This window comes from Hylaeus volcanicus, chromosome 7 (assembly GCF_026283585.1).
Source record: "Hylaeus volcanicus isolate JK05 chromosome 7, UHH_iyHylVolc1.0_haploid, whole genome shotgun sequence".
Taxonomy (NCBI): domain Eukaryota; kingdom Metazoa; phylum Arthropoda; class Insecta; order Hymenoptera; family Colletidae; genus Hylaeus; species Hylaeus volcanicus.
Window position 1 is genome coordinate 19,807,218 of NC_071982.1, and position 22,672 is coordinate 19,829,889.

The 22,672-nt window shown below is 46.3% G+C and overlaps 1 protein-coding gene across 14 annotated transcripts in view; it reads right to left on the minus strand.

Moving 5' to 3' along the window:
- The window catches only part of LOC128879321 (TLD domain-containing protein 2), a 126,593-nt gene that overhangs the window by 39,960 nt on the left and 63,961 nt on the right, over positions 1 to 22,672 (minus strand). For 9 of the 14 annotated variants that reach the window (XM_054128355.1, XM_054128358.1, XM_054128360.1 and 6 more), the window contains 3 exons: positions 9,727 to 9,795; positions 9,129 to 9,235; positions 1,930 to 2,018 (listed from right to left, as the gene is read on the minus strand). In XM_054128355.1, the coding sequence (XP_053984330.1) occupies positions 1,930 to 2,018; positions 9,129 to 9,235; positions 9,727 to 9,795 (265 nt within the window). Of the gene's footprint in view, positions 1 to 1,929; positions 2,019 to 2,385; positions 2,632 to 5,093; positions 5,706 to 9,128; positions 9,236 to 9,726; positions 9,796 to 22,672 lie in introns of those variants that run through there. The other 5 variants (XM_054128361.1, XM_054128354.1, XM_054128347.1 and 2 more) reach the window with 3 other exon arrangements.

A 22,672-nucleotide genomic window follows, 5' to 3' on the forward strand; every position in this document is an offset into this window, starting at 1 on the left:
GAACGCCGACTGCGTTTCCTGTCCCTCGAGCGACTCTCTACACGAGGATTCTATTAGAAAATCGTGTGATCGGAGAACTGGAAAGACGGTTCGTCGCTAGCGGGAGAACCGTTCTCTCTCTCGAGAATTCGCGAACCATTTCGTTGTTCGTCTACTAGCAATTAACGAACCCTACGGGGCTCACAGTCCTCCGCTATCGTTTCTATTAAATTTCGTTTCAAATCTCTCTCGCTTCGTTGTCGAAGTATATATCATTTCCGTCATCGATTCAATTCTGTATACACGGATGTCTATTCTCTGTGACTGCGTTCGTTCGGCATCCACTTCTCGTATTCGCGCGGTCCAAGATAAGGAAAGCTTTGCGTGTCATTTCCTTTCACGACTAAAATTAGACCCGATACGACCCCGTTTTGCGGCAGCGCCGAGAAAAGCGACGATGATGTCGCCTTTCTAATCGAGAAAAGTTCGAGCCGTTGCAAATTCGAGACCGGCGCTTCACGGAATACCGCGGAAGCATCGAGACGAAGGGGATGTTTCAAACTTTTAATCGACGGTGTGTATCACAAACAAAAGCCTTCTCATTTCTCTAAAAAAATGATTATTTAGCATTAGCATTTCTTATCCCTTTCTCCTTGGTCACGTATGGCTGGCTATTCGTAAATAGTTTCGTGTCCACTCGGTCGTCGCGAAATGTCGCATCGATTACGCGACGAGCGCGTGCACGAATATACACGTCGAGAAAGTGAGCGTCCGTTCGCGAACGAGGTTCATGCGCGCGATCAAGAGAGCATAAGCGGCGTCGTTGCGCAACGCGAGTAAAACTGACCGAGCGATCACGCGATGAGACGAAAGTACGATATTTTCTTCGACCCTTGTAATAAATTATTTCTGCTACGAGACGGATCGAAAAAACGCGTAGCGGAAAAATCACGAGACGTGTTTTCGACAAAAAGTCGTCGACAATGCTTCGTTTACCCGCGTTAAACGTTCGCTCGCTGCACCCGAATGAAATTTTCGTTTCTGCCGAAAGAAACGCACAGCGACGCTCGACTCGCCAAAGCAATCCCTCCGATAGAATTCGAATTGGCGTTATTCGATTTCCCCCATCGATAGGTGAAGCACGGGTGGCCCCGGCGCTTGTATCACAGCTGCGCCGAGCGTTTCGGAGTCTTCCGGTGCTCCAGAATTCGAGCGATGCGCGTTCGCATCCCCCTCGCCCCTGGTACCATGGAATTCCTGTTGCATAGGAAGTGTCCGCGTCTTCCAGAACCCCGTGCCGCTTCGCGACCAACTTTTCGCGTTAAACGTGCCCGCTAACGAGCGTTTGGCACGCGAAAAATCTCGAGGACTCCTCTCTGTTCCAACGACTCTGCCGAGTGAATTCGGCGACCTCACGCTCTGTGTCGAGTCGCCTAAATTACGTGTGATTGGGAATGTATGCAGCGGTTTTCGCCATTTCTAACTATCGCAAAATTATAAAATTGGCATCGACAGATTCGGAAAAGGTTACATTTTAGTAAAAAAAAAAAATTTTTTTTTATGAATTGTTTTTAAGAAGAATGCGTAGTGCTTAATCTCCTGAAAACGCGAGCTGATAATTAACGATTAATAGGTACTTGTGCGTACCGTTCGACAAGAAACGCTGTTGGATCGAGCGGCACGGCGACAATGATGAATCATCCGCGATAAGTCTCCGACGCTCGTAAGCCTCGCGTTCACTGTACTCGCTAACAAGACGCTAATGGACTCGTCTGTTTCGCTCGACCGAGTCATTTTTCCGCGAGACTTCGTCTCGGTTTGCACGTCGGTCCCGCGATAAATCTCATTAGAAACTATTTGGAACTCCGATCGACGAACAACGGGATGTCATCCGTCCCGTCGATTCAACCTTGAAATTGAATCGACGACTAAAACGAGATCGTTACTCACCGTGTAGACGATGGTGTTGATGGGCTGAGAGACGCGTCCGTGCTTCTTCTCCTGCAACCCGGAGCCATCTTTGCTCTCGCTGTCCGAATCTGAAACACAATTAACGAATCGTCAGCTTCCATGGAAGTTCGACAGCGCGAAACGATTGTTGAATTTCAAGTAGGCTATCCGACGGCATTGCCTATGCAACATGTGAAGGCGTTAAAATCACCGAGCACCGTCGCGCATGTACGACTGAAAATAAGCTATCCCAACAAAGATGACTTTCTCTGCAGCGGCCGAAAGGTTAGGATGAATCATCAACGCGTTGCTTGCCATTTTCATTTAGCTTAACCCGAACCTTTGCGGATTCGGCCCGTGCAAGCTGTCTCGGCTAAATTGTGCTGCCTCGCGGAACGTAATACGCGGAACGGAGGACGATTGTTTCTCCAGGACAAGGGAAAATACCCGAAATACCTGAGCTCTGCGAGAAATTGCGTCGAAAGCTGTTGAAGGAGCACGGAGAGTAGTCGTCCACCACGTAGTACACGACGTAGTCGCGCAACGTCTTCTCGAAGATGTGAATATTACTCGGCTCGTAGTCCACGATCAGCCAGTCCGAGTCTGGTATGGTTTTAGTGCCGAGTTCCATAACTCTGGACTCGAGGAAGCACAGGCAGCGCGCGACTAATTCATTTCACGGAACAATGGTTCACATTCTTGCTGCGAAGGAAGTTACAGTAAAGTCTCCATAAATGCACAAATATCTCTGCCATGGATGCAATGAAACCAGACCCGCCACTGGGGATCGCCAAGCACATGATCGTATATTCCTTGCATTTATGAGGACTTTACTGTACAGGTCAAAACGGATCGTGGAATACTAGTTTTCCACTAAAAAAAAACGCGAGCTTCCACTGCGTTGCGACATTCAGCGTCCGCGGTTATCGTCGGAAACATAACGGTCTGTCAACTAGAATTTTTAACGAGTACCACTTTCGATGGTTTCAAATGATATGTACCTACATCGTGACGTTGCTCTAGAAATTCGAGGGTGGCTGAGATACTTTTGAAAGAACTTTTCAAGTATATAAATTGGTTAAAGTAGGAAACAGCGTACGAGGGAATTAGCGGGAATTGATAACGATTTGCGCGCGTGTACGCGATCGAGCGCTCCTACGTTAATTTCAGTACGTTCACACGAATCGGTGTCCCTTAATGTTTCACAAACGATGACTTCATTCCGGTTCTTTAGCAACGTGGACTCGATTACAAAACCCTGCGAGAGCGACGGCTCGGCTCTCGAAGGTTACAATTTGTCGTGTTTCTTTTCCCAAAGCGACATCGACATCGTGATCGCTCTATCGATTTAATAACCTCGCCTCGAGCACGGATCGATTGGATATCGAGCGAATTAGACGACCAAGAGCGAAGTGTCGTGTCTTCGGAGTCATTTGTCGGTTCCGATATTTTTTTTTTCCGCGACAATTCCGCGACTGGTTCGCAAACCTGTTTGTAAGAATCGATTTCACACGCTACGGTTCAGTTGGCCGATCTGGAAACGCTTCGGCTTGAGAACGGTCAAGTTTGTAATACCGAGATGTTTGCAACACTAACATTCCTATCGATACCGTCTCAAACGGCTACGAACTTTTGTAAATAGACACAACCCCGCCACTGCGCGTTTATCAATTTTATGTGACATCAGCGAATTGCTGTTATATCATCGTGCATTTAGAGATAAACTTTAACTTGTTTAGAATTATTCGCGGTGCGTTAATTTTCGTGGAAAACTCGTCCGTTAGACCGATGATACAGCTTCTAAAGATAGCGTTTTATCGACACTGGGTTACGTATTAGAATGTTTTCGAGACGAAACGATCGAGGAAAATATTGAAACTACGGCAGACAACGTTTGGTAACTTCTTAGCCCAGAAAGCAAAAACGTTATCAACGTATCAGGAGGTTAGATCTTGCTCGAAATCCTGTTCGAGCACAAAGAAAACCGGATTCGGGGACGTTCTCGTACCGACCGACCTTGCTCCTTCCTGAAACAAGTTTACAACGATATCTGTGATCCGTGATTCGTGTCCTTCCTCGTACTTTGAACCGATCTTTCTCGACTGCTCTGTTATCGTTGTATATCCTTCGTAGATCCGCGTTTTCCTCTTTCTTACGAGTCAAAATATTCTGTACTTATACGTTTATATTTCTCACATTTCATAGAAACGACCATACTCGAAGGAATCGAGGATCGAAATTGAGGCCCAAATTACGAGACGACGCAACAGCACTCTCCCGCAACGAGAAACGAAATGGCAATGGCTTTCTGTTACGAACGATTCTCGTGTATCGTTTACGTCAGCCTTGAGCCCAGCATTGAATCGCTCTTAGGATGCTACGCGAGTTTCAACTACGTAAGCAAATAACTAGGAAAACGAATAGAATGACACAGTCGAGTATTCGCGCGAAGGATGCCACGATGCGAATAATTCACCTTGTAAATCAATTCTGCGACGTTTAAAAAGCAAAGGACACACCGGGACTTTGATTTCACTGACCACTTCCCAATGCGAACCGGAAGAAAATACCGGAGTAACTGGTTTGCCTATATAAAACTTGCGATCGATAGCCTCCGTTCTTTTACGTTGGTGAATATTTATTCGGATTAACGAAACAAACGTCACTTAATCCGTTCTTAAGATTCAGCAGTAACAAACAGTGACGTGCTTCGCTATCGTGCCCCAGGGCTGACTCGACTCGTCCTCGTATTTCGTTCCTTCTACTGCCATACTGCGACGTAGAACAACGCGAAACCCACAAAAAGATAAAACGTAAAGCATCGTTCAATTAACAAACGAACAAATTCTCTGGTGTGCTATTTTTAAGAAGTTTAGGGACCCTATTTCTAAACGTGTATTTTTCAGCTTGTTGACGTAACATCTCGGGAATCAATAGAGCAATTAACTCCACGCTTGACACACGTTCGAATTGAATTGTCCTCTACAGTCGGAACGAAAGTCGATTCGCTCGATATCCTTATGCGAACTCGTGCTTTGTTTCAGCAGTTTGGATAAAGTCGTTTGTGCTGTATTATATAATTCGCTGTATCGCTGTTTCCTGTGACCATTCGTTATCGACGATATCCGTTCTCGAATATTCTTAAACCTTTGATTATGAATCACCGTTATCGTTGACGATGTCATTAGCCAATGTCGAAAGCGTACTTTCTCGACATTTATAAACATAAACAGTTTGAAATAATCGCTACAAAGAAATCGATCGTTATTTTACCGAACGACGCGTCGCAATCGTTAACCAGTATCTGACACTTGTATGGAATAGTACCGTCGCAGTTATCGTTCGATCGCTCGAACGAAACCGGTGAGACACACACGCCAAGTGCTGCGTTTCGCGCAGCCTCGTGTTTTCAAGGTAACGCGGACACTGCAATTATTGTTGTCGCGTTTACGCGCGGGAGACGCCGTTTTACAATTAGCTTCTCCTCGTTGCACTTTGCGCGTGTGATGGACGACGCGACGAGAAAGGAGGCCCGTAAGGACTCGACGAGGCGCGGTGTCTCCTCGTTGACGAAATAAAAAAAAAAAACAACAACAAAAACACGTCGAAGAGACACGCTTCTCTGGCTGACGACGCGCGACGAGTGCAACTACTCGCGCGAGTCACACGCCCGACCGACGATCACTGCCATGTTGCGATCACGTCATCGTTGGCGCGATTATTTAATTTCAATCCACGTGTTTTATCGGCGCGTATACCAGACGCTTATCAGCTGCTCGAGAATTCTTCGAATCGATGCCGTCAATGTATATCGAGCGTATCGTACTCGATGCTCGAATTACTTCCTCTATCGATGAGGTAAGTACACGTAAAAACTCTATCTCCGCCATGTTTTTTTTTATTAATCCGAGTAGTACTCGCGAAAATGTTTACGAGGAAGGTACGTACGGGATAAGTTCCAGACACAGATATATATATAAACATGATTTATAGAAAATAGATAAGCACAAGATCTATCTATCTATCTATCTATCTATCTATAAAAAAAATGTTTAGCATATAGATCACAGACCGCGTCTGGAATAGAATTCAGATAGGAGCGCGACACTCGACCGACTTTTCTGGCTATCGATATAGATAAATGGTAACCAATTAATCATTCCGCAACAGATAAGGTTATTTGTTACGTGACAAAAATAAAAACGATTAATTTCAGCGGTATGCAAGCTGCCCGCGATCATCGAATATTTAACGAGCAAGATAACAATTATTTTCTGCTTTCCACTTCTTCGTTACGGACATCCATCATTCGATAATTGGACTAGGTCGACTTCCTGCGTGAAACTAAATTAAAACTGACTCGTTCAGAGTCAGACATTTTTAATATTCACGCGCGACACAACGAGAACTCAATTAATTTCCCCAGAGTTAATTTCCTCGGCTCCCTAACGCGCCGTGGTCCCGGCTGCGTTCAAATTCCATTAAAATTTCAATCGGTTCGTAAAACGCAGAATTTTCAAATCTTACGGTAGATCGTTATATCAAGTTCTTAATAAAATTATTCGCGAACCTGTTAGTCATCGATCCCGGCGCTGGAGAATCGTCGTCGTTAAATTACGATGCAAAACGTGCGTTTGAAATACATCCGGATCGGTTCTTAGTCTGCTGAGCAAGCAACACTGTAATCAAATACTAGGAACATGGGTCACCGAGTCTCGATTCAACAGATATCGATTCGCGAACGTCAGACACAAGCTGCGCCGATGAAAAAGAACGGTCGAACGTACGCTGATCTCGAGCAAGGAATTTATAAAACGTCGCGAACGTTCGTTAACCCGTTCGACGTGTAACGAAGCGACGGATTACACCGAAGAAAACATTTCCGTCTCGTCTAATTGCAAGGCAGCCGTTCTCAGAGACGGGCATGGCTCGCATTCTTACGTAGATAACAATTTTAATCCTGAAACAACAAGTGCTACATCCCCGAGTTTGTTCTTTATTCGCGCGCATTTTTGTTGCGACGATCAGTGACATCTGTCGAAAGACTTTGCAAACAGTTTGGCGGTAACGACGCCGATGATAAGAGAGACATCGCTCCGGAGTGTCCAACTGGTTCTTTTTTTCTCCTAAACGAAACAACTCCACCTCGTTTTATTCCTCGACTATTTCGAAGATAACGGCCATGACAGAGACCGTAGCCAGAGTTAAAACGGTCTGACAAATTCCTCGATTACCGTTGATCTCGGTGCTGGTAATTAGATAAATTTCCACGGACAACCGGGGGAATTCGGTCGATTGTCATTTGGCAAATCCTCGCCGCCCATTAAAAGCACGCGGCCGCGCATACATATACCGGACTGTTATGAATGCTCGATGCAACGGTATCTGGGTTAGTCGCCCGGCTGACACGGATTCTGTGTTTAATAAAGTGCTCGCAGGGACCGCCAGGACGTCAGGATTTAAATTTTCCGGGCAATCTCCTCTCGCGAAACGACACCGTTTTCGCGTGGGAGGCTCAACGTCGATATCGTATCCCCTTAAACGGAACAATAATGAGAACTTAATCACGGCAGCTTGGTTTCAGATTTCCGTTCGCGTCGATTCGATCCCACTTCGCCGTTATCCCGCTCGTACCCAGCTGCTCTCGCGGCACGATAGTCTATTTACAACGGCGCTTCCACTTTGCTGGTTTGGAACGTGGTAATACGTTCTTTGATTAAGAGAAATTGAGTCGCGAACGAGATTGCGCGTCTTTCTAGAAGTACGGGACGGTGGTTCTTAGCGGGGCACCGATAACCCCTTGGTATAAAGTTGCTAGGCCCATGATATGAGAGAGAGAGAGAGAGAGAGAGAGAGAGAGAGAGAGAGAGAGAGAGAGAGAGAGAGAGAGAGATGGCTTTTGTTAAGATAAAGAAAAAGAAATAAATTTTAGTTTCAAGTTTGACGCTGCGTAGCTTGGCGCGCACCGTTTTTGTTTTAATTGCGAACGTTCATTATACGCAAAAATACGTTGCAAGCAAGCGGTCGTGTACTATATCTTCTACAATAAACTATCCTTTTTGCAAAAGCTCAATAGCTTTATTTCAAATAAATCGCAACGAGTCTAAAACAATATTTGCGATACCGTTGCACCGCTCTTCGAATGTTTCGTCGTTTAAATCGTACACTCCGAAACGAGCAATGGTACATTATTCGTTATCGAGATATACAGGACGAATTATTCATTACTGATTAAACATTGATCGCGAGCGTATTTCGTATTCGACGTTCGGCAAATAATTTTAGATATTGATTTACGATCGAGTCGGCGATAAACAAGCTTCCTATCAATTTTTTTTTTTATTAGCAGTATTCATTGGGCTGTCTACGTAATCCGATCGATACGTAGCGTTAATCGCGTCAAACGTTTTCCCAACTCCAACGAAACGCGTCTATATTTATACCAATTCGAATGGAAACCAGAATAGCGAAGAATTATAAATAGTTTATCGGGTAACGATTAATCGCGCGAAACGAGCGTGATTTCGCGCGGCCTTTTACTTTATTAAAGCGAGTTCGCTAGTAGCCGGTCCAATTGCTCGTTAAATCCTGTTTAACGAGAAACATTGCTCGTCTCGGGATCAATTATCCGTCGTGCTTTTATACTTTCGCTTGGACTCGTTACCCCTTTTCCATGGATGGCATATATTCCATGGTAACACATTTTTTTATTTCCCGCGACAGATATATATCATGGGACCTCGACGGTCCACGATTTTGCATTTTAAGACGATGGACGACGAGAGCTAGCGGTTCTGGATGGGACTGAGAGACACTGTCGAGGGTGTTCGCTGGAAAACTAGTGGGAAATTCGCGGATAAATCTCGCGCGAAGAATGTCGATTAAAGGAACGCGCGAAGCGATCGATCAAACCTGGCGTTTGTGCCACTTTAAGAAAGTAAGTCAATGTAATTCGCATGAGTAAGGTTGCGTCCGACTCTTAGCGCCTGTCGCGAGTCCTTCGTTCTGTCTGGATCGTGATCGATACAGTAGAACTGTGAATCAGTCATTCCAGAATCCGTCGAGCTTCCGCGATTATCTCGCCTGTCCTATCCGTCGGGGATGGGCAGAATTTGCATAAAAATTTTCGAGTAACGAATAAAGATCGAGGAATCGGTCCAGAAAGAAAGTTGTCGATTGTATTTAAGGACGTCGCTCACCCTTTGAGAGTTTTTCCACGGACTCGAAGCGTCCTTCGACCTTGTTCCGCAAAGAATCCAAATCGAAGTTCGTGGTGAATCCGTAATCCACGCTGCGGCTTTTGCTCCTGCGAAAGGAAACGATCGATTAGCGATTGAAACGATACACGACGCGCGCGTTTACGGTCTTTATTTCGAGAACATTTTTTTCGAGAAAGCAAGCGATGGTCGTTTAATACAAAAGAAAAAAAAAAAAGTGTTCTTAAACACAAGAAAGTTAAGGCAAACGCGTTACACGTGAAATTACTCGCGCATAGTTTTCTCTGGAAATGCGAGTCCAGCGAGGCGCGACATAATGTAATTTCGCGATGTAACGAACCATGCGTGGTATTAATGAACTCTACAAGACAAATCCGCGGGAGAATGGCCGACGAAGATAACGAGCAACAATGGGACTTCCACGAATGAAATTACCATGCTGGAAGAAAAAATGAATTTCATGAACCAGGGAACAGCAGGCGCAAAGTAAATTACCATCGGGTTGCAACAGGTAACGAACGGATCTACCATGTTGCCGTTCGTTGGTCGGTCATTGAAATTGGACGTCTATCGTACATACCTGAAGTAAGATGCGGTGAGGTTTTCCGTTGATCTCGAATGCGCGACATCTTGAGACATGCGTCTGGACCTGAGATACAACAAACAATCCAAAAACGACAGCGGTGAGAATACATGCGTCTACGTGCCAAAATGCTTAAAATAAAATCACGAAATTAAACAACAACGTCGTAAGACGATTCGGAAAAAAATAAACGCGTCGTAACGTGCCATAGATTCGCAATCGAATTCACAATTATTCGTTCGTTATTGTGCGTTTATTTTCCTCGAAAATCGAAATAAATATATCAATTAAAAGTACATCGTTTTACACAAGCCGGTAATATAAAAATACGGGAGCACGAATCTCTGGGAATACTCATGCGATTAAATCGTGTCGATACTCTATTAGTATTCTTGAGGCAAACCTTGTCCTTTGTAGTCCACCCGAGTCACGCTTATAGTCGCAGAGTAATACAATTACGTAACTAGATATGATCGAAGTAGCATGCAATCCCGCGGTCGTATACTGTTACTCCTCCTATCGTATCGGAATATAGAAGAGAGTACGGGAACGCGGGAGATCCTCGCACGGTGTAACTTCAGCCGAATTCGGTCGATTCGAAACGCTGCATCTGCGCTAACGCTCGACGTTAATTGCTCCGGACGCTTTAATTCGATTACCAGCCCCATCCTGACGAGTTCAACCGTCACCGCGGATCTGCATTCGACCCAAACGTATATTTCTATTATTGGAACGGGTTATCCCCGGGACTCGCGCGTGTTCCCGCTGTCAGCGACGAATCCAGCTACGCGACAGCATCCACCGTGTAATTCCCTAATTCGCTCTGTGATTCGCGATGGAAACAATGGAAAAATTTTCGACGAGGAATCGTCGACGTGTCTCTGTTTAACGGATCCCTGGTATTTTCGGAAGCGGGACAGTGTCACGTTTGGCAGCTTGCCCTCGGCGTGGGCGAAACGATCGTCTGACACGAGACACGGGTGCAACGGAAAACAAACACAACGGAATAAACGCAAACCGTGGCACGCGGGACAACGCTTGGCCACTGTTTAGCGAATTCTTCTGTATTCGAATGCTCGGATTAGAATTTTTCCGAGTACACGACGCGACTCGACCGCTGCTCGAATCCTCGGCTATTCCGAGAAATAATAATTGGATGGCGATACGACGTCGAAAGAACCGTTGCTCGCGCTTGGAAACGGACAGAGGATCCATTTCGTGTCACTGTATCGAGATTTACGCGGATGTACCGTTAGCGTTGCAACGGCTAGGGACGATTTACTGTTCGGGACGCAACTCCAGCGTGCACGGCAAGCAGGTACGAGCGGCGATATTTCATAGATCTATAAATGTGTAAGGTCTGTATCACGGTCGAAGAAGATATAAACTATAAATTCGACCGTCGAGCCAATCGGTCGGTTTCGCTAATGAAAACACGAGACGCGCGTGGATCGCCAAGGAAAAACAGCTCCGGGAGACGTTAATTATTCCAAACTACCCGATGGGAAATCGCGCTGGCACGATGTCCAAGGAAAACGAAAAGGGAACGAACCAGCGCGACAAAGACTGTCGTTCGTTGCTACGGGACTTTCGTTTACTTTTCTTGAAAGCACGACGACAGAGTTATGTAACGGATACGAGAAAGAGCTTTGGGCGTAAATGAGCGAATGCCAGCGCTATACCGGAATAGAATACGCGGTTGTGCAAGGAGAAAATGCCAAGTCAGAATTGTTCGGGTGAGTGTTGCTTGGACTCGATATCGATGACTCGTAATCTCCAGATTCCTAGACGTCACTCGTGAGAGTCGATATCAATTTCGAGAGACGGGACAGTCTTGAAAGCTGACACTGAACCCCGGGGACCTCGAAGACATCTGATCGCGTGTCCCGCATCTCTCGTACCGCATCCAGCGGATCCTGTATAAAAAGTACACCGCGCGCGTTGCATACGAAAACCTGGTCCTCCGTTAAACGCTTCGACCGTCCCATTCAGGTGTCCGGAGCAATTTGATCCGGAGGCCTCAGCATTTTCACGACCGCGTCCGATAATTATTTCCACGCGGCAGGCGAGCGAGCCTCGTTCAAAGGGAACTGGCAAACACGCGAGAACCGTCCATGTTCAACAGCCGCGTTAACGTTACGAAGCACTTTCAACTGCTGCATGGGCAATTCAGGCGCGCTATAAAGGGAGAACGCGTCGCTGGTTTATGCACAGCCCCCGACACGCCGGTGCTGTACCGGTTAATGCTATCGGACGATTTCACATTCACGAGCCACGTCGATCGCTTCATCGTTTCACGCGGCGACGCTCCGAAAATCGGTCGTTTATTAAAACGTTCGACGTTCGGTCGGACGTCTCCTTGAACAGGTTCCAGGACGATTCCGTGCACGCGGTTATATTCATCGTAACGACGTAATAATACGTTGCTCCGCGGTCTTTTTGTCCTCCTTCTGCCTCGCGATCGCGTCACGCAGACGTTTTTCCTCGACTTCTATTTTGAATTCCGGATACCCCATTTTACCGAGCGTTCGAAGGAAAATTTACTCCGTTACCAAGGACGAGGCGAACGCAGATGTTACGCCTCCAACCGCGAGTTCGGATTCGGAAGCCGCCTAAGCCGCCGTCGCATTATCGCGGATCGCGTACATTACCCGCGACCCGAAGCTCACTATATCGATCGACCAGAGATAACCGTCCTGGCGACACTCCAAATTGAACAGATGCTCCGTATAAAAATATGATAATCGCTCGATAAACCGGTATATCTGAGACCAAATTTGCCGTCCCGTATCTCTCAATCTCCTACGTCTCCTTTCCATCGAATCCGTCATTTCTCGGACGGATAACTCATAGTAAATATTTTCCCTTACTCGTTCCTGGGGCCCATTCCAAATCTTTGCTTTATCCAAATCAATAACTTTCACCGTTACTCATTTCTGACACGTCAGCTTCCAAACTCTCCTTTCTTTCCTATACCGTTTACTATTGTGTCTGTAAGAATAGGCTGGTCCTTCCTATCGCGAGTCCGAGTTGCTCCAAGAAAAATGGAAGCTTGTTAGCGTCGAAAAACCCGAGGTAACGTTGAAATTCATATATTTAACGCGCTCGTGGCGCAACTTAGAGCAACAATCCAAGCGCTTACCCGAGCGATCGATGGAACAGGAAGACGTCAAATCCGATTCCCTCGATTTCCTTCGTAGGCGAAGATTGAATGGCAGAACGCGTCCGTTCGTCATTCCGCGTTTTAGCAGATGCTCACGCGCGATAACGCCCACACGTTCGTCGGTGCATCGGCGCAATCGTTGGGTGCAATCGTGTGTGCACCGGTAGACCGAGCAGACGTCTCGAGGCGCGTTGGAAACGGGTTTCCATCCGACGTGCAACGCAGAAAGAGAATCGCACGGAGACTTCCATCGGAAGGGAGAAAGAAAGGTGGACGTGCACGGCGTGCGCGTAAGCCAGTCCGTTTCGAAATTTCCTGCGACACCTGCGTCCGACGGTCTTCGCGTCGGACGTTTCGCAAAAACCTTCGCGAAACAATGAAGCGACTTCGAAACCACGGGGCTCGAACGTTCTCGGAACGAGAGCGGAAATTCAGAACGAGTCGTTGCGCGATGGAATCACGCGCCGATGTTGTTCGAGAAGGAAACACAACCGCAATCGTCGACCGACGATTTACGTTTAATTTATTAAAGTATTAAACTTCAAAATGGAACCTGTTTGTTTATCGAGACTGGTACAAATGTAACCGGATTCTCCTTCGACGCGATGAAACGGTATCGAGATCTAAAATTGAAAAAAAAAATAGAGGCTGCTGTCAGAAGCAGAATGTCAACCTAAATTTCAATTAAAAGCGCGGCATTGCAAGCAGAACGGGAAGCCGTCCGTAAAAGTTTGCCAGCGATATAAGCTCCGACTGGTCATTTCAACGTCCAAGTTATCGCAGACAACGTCGGCCCGTGAATCAACCGGCGCCAGCTTTTATTCGACGCCGCGAAGAAAAAACTAGGCTTCGCCATTTAAAACGCTCGACAGGCTTTTTCCTTCCGCGGTGTCATTACCGAGAAAACATTTTTGTTCCGAGTGGATTTTCTACGAACGATAGGACGAATACTTTTGCGAGCAACTGTATCTCGATATCCGAACGCAATATCGGTCCCGCGACGTCGCTCGTTGTGCAAGTATCCGATCAATCGATGGCTTTTATTATTCCAACCGCGCGTTATTACCTCGCATCCAGTCGCAAAGATCCGTTCGCAGTAAAGAATATTTCCCCGTAGCCGCCGATAATATTTCCCACGTACGCCGCGAAATATAGCGACGGAGTAATCGCGATTTACGTTGCGTTCTCCACGCGAAACTCGTCAAGTGCGTTTCTCGATGGATTCTACGTTTTCAAGAGTTGTTATTTGCCGTCTAATAATCGATCGAAACTGTCAATTTCTCTATCTTTTTTTGTAGGACAGTCGATGGTCGACCGATAAGATAAAGGATGATACAATCGATGGCGATTAAACCTCGAGAGGCTCGTATCGGACACGAGATGATTGAAAATGTGCGTATCAGTCGTTGACGATACATTTCGTTTGGAGTAGCGTTATTAGCCCGGCTTTTACGACTCTCCGAGCGCACCGAGGTACATTATCTTCCGTTTCACGTTTCAGGGAATGCACGTCGCAGCCGACGGAGGCAATTTCGGTTTCGACCGTGTCACGGAACCTGGCCTTTAAATTTCGGGATAAGATTCCTCGCGGAATATGAATGTCTTCTGTCTGACTGTGGGAATCCTCGATGCGGTGTCAGTCGCCCCGGGTAATTTACGGAAATACTCGCGGGAAACCCAGCTACCGAGATCTAACTGTATTCAGTCTCGGTACGACGATGACGCGTCCAACTGTGCGCAGTGGGAAGCACGAATGCGAATTCATTTATTTCGTTGCGCAAAGAAATTAGCACTTCGACGACCGCTTCTTTTAGTCATCCTCGATTTTTACAGCCGCGATTCACTGCGCGGGATCCAAGTCGAACAAAGAACCTTCTCTGGAGAAGGCGTATCGCGTCCACAAAAAAGAAAAAAAAAGAGAGAGAGAGAGAAGAAACGTATCGAGGAAATTGAACTTTGGTCACGTTCCATGCACCCAGGAAATATCCAAGTGTTCCCGATCGCGCGTGTTTTGTTCCAAATTTTTCCAACTATCTCCAACGTCGAAGGACTGTTCCGATTGGAGCCAGCGAGGTGTTCCCGTATTCGCATCGTGGATCGAAAGTCGACAACAGGAATTCCAATGCTGCCCGTTATACAATCGATGCGACATACCATATCGATCTGTAACGCCATCCGCGGTGGCCGATCGATCGGCGTATTAGGCGGTTCATTTCCGGCGAGCGTCCTTTCGTTTCCTCTCTTCGAGGGCTTCGAAGCATCAGTCTCGATCGACCGTCGACGATCGTTTGCTTAAGCTAGCGACATCTGCGACGCGGAACGGCATTCCTTGATGCAATAATGTCTGCACGATGTGCCAAAATTGTATATAAAATGTGCGAGTATCGCGTGCAGGTACGAACGATGATTTCAAAATCGAACGTCAAGGCTATCCCGTCGAGGATAGAAAAAGAATAGACTTCTCGCTAGGGAGGCGGCTGTTTATTCGCAGAACGAAACGAACGGGCAAACTAAATTGCACGGCGATAATTTAGATGCGATCTAACGGACTCGGGATTCCCCCTGATTATTACCTTCCGTTAATTAACCTGTCCTCGGGGTGACCGAGAGCGTGGCAGTTTTCATCGGGGCGATCAAGGCCCCTTCCTAGATCCATCGGGCACGCTGGATCGATCGGTGAACGACGGAAGGTCAGCGTCCCCGTTTGAGGCCACTTTTCGAAGCGGAAGTCTCGCTTTCGAGCGCGAAATGCGCCGAGAATACGAGATCGGAATTCGTAAAAACTCTTTCTTTGTAAAAAAAAAAAAAAAAAAAAAAAACGAATCAAGGTGGCTGCGGAGGATGAAACGTTTCGACCAACATTTCCTAGCTTTCGAAAACGCGAAATCCACAGAACAAAACGAGAATTTTATAATCAAATTGTAACGTCGAAGCGATGAAATTCCCGACTAATTAAAGCAAACATTCCATTGCATATTACACCCGAGAGACGTTACGCGAATGCCAGAAATAGCATACCGCTTCTTGTTATCGAATACGGAGGAGAAACAAAGACGGTAATCGAGGCGAGTTGAAAACAGAAAAAGACGTCGACGAAAGAATAAGAGTGCATTATCCGATAAACAATGGAATAATTATCGAACAACAAGCTATTTCGATCCAATTATTGTCATTATCATTCCTGTGCGTGACAAGACGCTCGCTGGATCTTTCAATGTTTCCAACTATGCGACGGAAATTACTGGGTAGGAATCTTGCGAGGAAAACAGCCGACTGCATATTCATAAGGATTCGATTCAAAGTCCTCAAATATTATGCACTTACGGCGCGAGAAAATATAAACGATATTCGTGGAAAATGTATACAGAATGCGTATGCAATGCAAAATGAAATATTGATATTGTTACACGTGTTCGATACGGATCGGTATTCGACAGCTCGACAGAAATTTAATTCGAAACACGCTCTACGCGTGTGTTCATCTGTATCGCTCAATTTCGTTCGTTATCGATAGCGTAAAAATGAAACGGTTCCGTTCTTAATAGATATATTATCGTCGCCCGATAAAAATTTAATTTATTCCACGGCACGCTTCGGTACGCGCGATCTTTCAATTGGTTCCACTGATAAACGATCAATTTTTTTTCTGTTTTCCGCTTCGATTCTCGAGCGCTTCGCATCGCGTTCGTTAAACCCTGCCAAGGTACTCGAACTAGTCGAGAAGCATTCTTGGCAGGTCAGAACGAGTCAAACGTCGTCTGCGGGAACGGACAATTAAGCGTAAAAGCGAAGTGCTCTGTCGAAAGCCGAACCGACGCAGCAATTGAATTCGTACACGCAAATCGCCTCGACTGTACAAGTTGCACGTCACTTGTCGTTTACGCAATGCCTGGCTAAAAATAAACTGTATCTTTCAACTCATCAATGTCGATCATTCAATGTCCCTCCATTCATGCCATTCGAATAGAAAACACAACGGTCGATTCGAATGTACAGTACAATTCGAACGTATGAATTTTAAATTAGTTTCTGCGTTCGCGCAAGTCCACGCCACTTCTCTTGGGTATAATTTAAAATTTCAAAATTCGAAGATTGCTCGCGATGTTCTAATAAAAACAGCCTGATCAAGATCCCAGCATGATTAGAACGTCATTTGGAACAAGCGGTGTCGTATCCTACGAAAGCGAGCTCAATTACTACGGCCGAACAATCCGTTAATTACACGACCTGGCTCTTCAGCGACGTCCTTGACATCGATGTTGCGGCCGTTATATTCGATAGTCCGCTCCCAGCGACGACGCGAAAAGAAAAACTTGCACAAGTGCATTCCGCGGGCCGCTCGAAGGCTGAAAAGCGGCAGACACGAGAAGTTCCGAGTTTTGCCCGCTTACGGTGGCTCCTTAGAGGCCTGAAATCCCTTTCCCGCAGTTTCTTACGAAATTCCCTCTTAACCGTATCTCACGACGAGTTGGTAACTCGCGCCGAAGTAGCTCGACTTTCTAATGGTCTCACGCGCGAGAACTGTTCGGAGTTTACAACAGAGAGGGAGAGAGAGAGAGAGAAAGAGGCTCACCGCAAGCTATCGTAATTCGAACAGTTACGATTTACGCTAGCTGTGCATTTAATTGGATTTTTATTACTGGTGGAATGCAACGCTTCGCAAACCTTCAAGGATCCTTCCTCTTATTTTATACCTAATCGTTACTGAATCGTACCGGTCCGCTGACACACGCTGCGTGTATAAAAAATATATTAATTTAAATTCGTATCAAGACTCGAGCTGCGTTAGTGCCACGCGTTCGTCATGGCGCCTGATCTGCCAAGACGGGCTGTCAGCGGTAATTTATTCGCTGGCACGAATCAATATTTACACACAATAGGGAATTATCTAATTGCATCGTTCGCGCACAATAGAACGGTTTTGTTTCCACTTAGAGAGCGTTAAAACATTTCCGAAACAGTCGTGTGAAATCATCGCGTCGCACGTTTCAATTTGTTTAGCATAAACCGATGGAACAGTTCTAACGGATGATATCTACCAATTATGCGCGAGATTAGCATCCGCGTCGTGTTGTTCCAATTAAGATAGTTCAGGAGGTGTCGGATGTATTAGTAAATTCTGATGCAGTATTAAGGGACCGAGGTACGTTAAGTCTCGGGATCCATCGATCGATGACCGAAATTCACCCTGATGCAGAGCTATCCCAGTTTGTAGCTGCATCCATAGCTTCCACGTACGTGGAACGTTACGTATCCGTTTAGAATACAGTAAAGCCTGGATAAGTGCAAGAAAATCGGGACCCAAACGTAGCAGTTATCCAGTCCAAGTTTCTATTCTGTGTTTACATCTGACTCGTTACATTTGACTGTAGAAAAGGGCAGAGAGTGAAAGAGAAAGAGGTCCAAGGGAAAAAATATGGTCGGCAGAGCGTATCAATTGGTTGCCGTCGAACGTCAAGGAGGGAACCCCTCCAATGGTTGGGATAGTCATCCTGCATTCGTCCAGTCAATCCTGTCTTGCATTTATCCAGTGTTTACTGTATTGTTTCTCGGTTGAAAGCGTCCGCTTCGTTTTCAGCGAAGAAAGAGCTATTTAATACCGCGTCATTCGCGAGATTTCTCGAAGAAACGAGCCGAAACGAGGTATCGCAATCGCTGTTTCGTTCGCTATCGTTGCATCGCGGCACAAGTTTCTATATTCCCGTTGTTGACCGCGTCTTTGGCACTCATTCAGCTGCGACTGTCACGGATATGAAGTCGACAGGCGACTCCTTGCCAGACGAAACGCTGCTGAACCAACCAGTGGAACGACTCGGTACCGTTTGTTTAATATTCCGCTGTGACTTCGGCAGGAAACGGCGCCTTCCGTTTGTTAAACGAAACAACCGTGCAAACGACTCGACACGCTTTGAAATTAATGTAAATGATCGAAGAGAAGATGCGAATCTACATAAACGACGGAAAGAAAGATTGAATTCGTCCAAGGGTTTCGCGTTGAATTTACTTTCAACGAAATACTCGTTTTTCCACTCGGGTCGATGCGGAAAATAGAAAAATTCCTGCGCGTTATTTCCTATTCGCCGCGCTCCACTTCTCACAATCAGACACGTGAAATAGAAAATGATACGTACGAAGCAACGGTGAGCATTTCCCAAACCTCATTTCACTGGAAACGTATTTGAATAGTTTCCAAGGACTCGATCTGTGATTAAATACTCTCGCGACACCTTTTACAAAGTACACTTAAAAGACAGCGCTCGGGATAGCTGAAATTCTCTTTTCCAACAATAGCGAACCTGCTCGACGGAAATCGCGAATCCTACGGCGCTTGAAAGCCATAGTTTCACTTCCTGGTCCATTATGCAAATGAACGGTGACAGTTTCGCTGACGGGAGCAACGTTTCGCGACATCTTCCACCGACCGGTACTAAAAATACGAGCCTGGACCTTTTTTAACGGTTGAAACGATTGCGAGTGTTCTCCTTCCGAGAGTCGCGATGCCGCCTTCTCCTTTACGAGTTCCCGCGCACGCGAGACGAAAGAAGATTAACCTCGAGAGGAAGTACGATGAATAATGCGACTGTTTTACATATTTCCCTGGCTGGCTGCTAAACGGAACCCGCCCGGGGAGATTAAGCTCGCATTAATTCCCGACGATCCTTCGTTTTACTTTCAAATCGCGCGATCGGCGGTACTTGCTCGAAATTAGAACTCGGTAGATTGTCTGGGCTCGACGAATTCCGAAATACCCAGCGTTCGCCCAATTTCGGTACAGTAAAGACTGGATAAGTGTAAGACGGGATTGTTGCATTTATCCAGTCTTTACTGTATTCGTATACTGCGAAATAAACAAAAATTGGAATAGATGTATAGACTGGTGCATTCGTCGATTTTCGATGTCGTTGCGCTTTCCTACGTTACGTGCATTAAACAAATAATGTATGTAATAATAATATCGTGATGGTGTTTTTGATACATCTGCAAACACTCGTTTTAAATAGCCAATGGTTTCCGAATTAATTTAAATTCTGCGATGCGAGAGGAACGAGTAAACAATTAAAACGCAATTAACGAACCAAATATTCGAACTGTGCGTATATTCCCAATCGATACTTCCTCGGAGCCGCGGGTCGTTTTCCGCACTACCGAGTACGAGTACCTCGGATCCGATATACGATCAGTTTCATAAAACGCCCGGCAACAAATCCCCCAGCTACGCGAGAAGAGGCGAGTATTAATCGCGATGCAAGTTATCCGGAACCCCGTACGCGCGCTCGAAAACACTTCAGGTTCCTTTGTTCGCTTGAAACCAGTCTCTGTACACGCTTCGATCCTTTCTTCTCCCATCCGGTTCGGCCTGCATTCCTGGCCGACTCTTTTATCTTTCGCCGACGTTTCTCGATCTCGAGACACACCCCGTGCGGTCCAGCTTCGCGCTCGAACCTGCTAATAATCGGCTGGGAACGCTCAAACTCGGCGTACTCGAGAAATGATCGAGGATCGATGCGCCTGCGACGCGGTTGTCCGCGGGAACGCGATCTACGAGCGAATCAGAGCGTGACGGCCGCGATCCGCGTTACTAAGAGTCTCGACACGCGCGTTTCGCGCGATGCGTGAACCTCATCTCGCGACTCTCCTTGGACACCGATACCTCCGCTCCGAATTACGACCTCGTCGTTATCATTTTTATTTTCGGCGATCTCTCGTCTTCGGCCACCGCCCAAGTCTCGAAATCGATCGACCATCGAAACGCCCATGCGCGTTCCCCGCACGAGATAGGCGAACACGTTCGCGCGCGACCGAGAAAGATAAACGGGACGCGCGTTGGAAACGCGTGCGTTCGAACGACCCGCACTTTCTCGGGCGTGTGTATCCGTCGGGCACAAGCGAACGTCACTTTCTCGAACCGTGCACACCTGGATACACGCCCTTAACGAACGGATGTCACTTTCTCACGGCCACCGTGCGCGTCTCCTTGAAGAGCGTGCACCTGCGAGTCCAGTCGTTACTCTCTTCGCGTAGGAAATTCCGATACGATGAGGTTCGCGACACGCGGAAAAAAAGAAACAATCCAGCGAGACTCTTTGTTTGCGCTGACTCCCCTATTCGCGATTTTTTATTACAGCGCATCGTACATACGCGCACAGGGGTTTATCGCGTTTGTTATTCATCGCGCGTCTGCCGTAGCAGCGCGACGCGACGGGAGGAGTTGCTGCGTTTTTGTTCGTTAAACTTTTGACGTCACCTGTACGTGCGCTTTCGGTTTAACGGCGCTTAATTAGCTTACATCGACGGCGACCATTTTTCGATTAATTCGCTCGCGGGAAAGGTAAACGAATGAATTGATAACGTAACCGGCGCTTTTACGCAATTTTCCTTTGGAACATCGATAGTCGATTGCGGCGTGAAATTCGAGGAGATAAATTTTCCCCGGTGCATAAAACGCAACGAATCAGGCGACACCATTTGACGTTCCGCCTCTGTCAATAAGGTTGCAAATTACGCAAGCAGCAGACATTTGAAATTGGTTCCATGCGCGACATCTGCTCTTAAGGCTCGCGCTTCTCTTTGTGCGCCTTGTGCATACGTAAACAAACGTGATGCACGAATGCACCGCGCATTTATTCACGTTTCATCTCTCGCGATGGCCATCTCGCCAGGGAAGTAATCGCTCCGATGGTTGAAATGAACGATCAAACTGTGCGGAAACCAAGTTCAAGTTCATTTTTTATTTTAACGATGAAAGTGTCGTTCATTTTTTCGCTTAAAATTCTATCGAAACAAAAATTGCGCGCCATCGAAGATCGCAAGGTTACGAAACGCGGAACAGGAAATCGAGTTCGACGTGAAGATTTTATCGGAAACGTTTCGCGAGTCGAGCTTGAGATCAGCGAGCGGAATTTTATGCCAAATTTACGTATTTGCTAAAAATATGTTGCCGGACTGCTCCTACGAGTCCGAAGTCGAAGATTGTCGACGTCAAGAAACGACGGAATAGCGAAATAATAATGACACGCGCGATATCGAAAAACAACACGAATCCTCTATCGATCTGGAGCATTTTATCGAGACTCGCAATTACCCGAGCGCTGTACGCGATGATAATTTTGAAGAGGTAAGTCCTGGTTAGTCTAAAATAATCGAGAGATTCCTTGCTATCTCGCCAAGTGAAAGACGAAGTAAAAGTTAGATAAGAAAAGAGCAAATAGCGATATAAATTGCTATTTTAAGACACTCGACCGGTTCTCACGTGTTACGAGGAGAGGTATCGATGAATTCCATCTCCGTCTTCTTCTTTCAACGGACTAGAGTTTAATTGCGAGCTCCGATAGGTGCAAATTTCCAACTCGTATCGATTCGTATCGATTGAAAATGGTGTTCGCTCGTTAGGTGACCTACTTGAAGAACGTCGAGAGCCCGATAACAAAATTGCCGTGATTTTTTAATAACTCTCCTTGCGGGATAATGGAATAAAGATTGGAGTTAAGATGAGGGGGGACGTCCGAAAGATTCTTTTTCGAGAGCGTTTCAATCGAGAACGTTCCTTTGCGAATCTGGAATCTGCATAAAACTGAAGGACGGATTTCGATATCGAGGATCGCGTATTTTCTCGAACGATAATGCCAGGGAATGCCTCGAAATTCGAGAAAAACTGTCGAATATTAACGACTCGCGATCGGACAGTTTCTGGCAAGAGAGACAATGGCTAAAAGAAAAAAGATATCGTCGAGAGAGGAAAAACCCTCGTGGCCGGATTAGTAACGTGAAACGAGTTCCCAA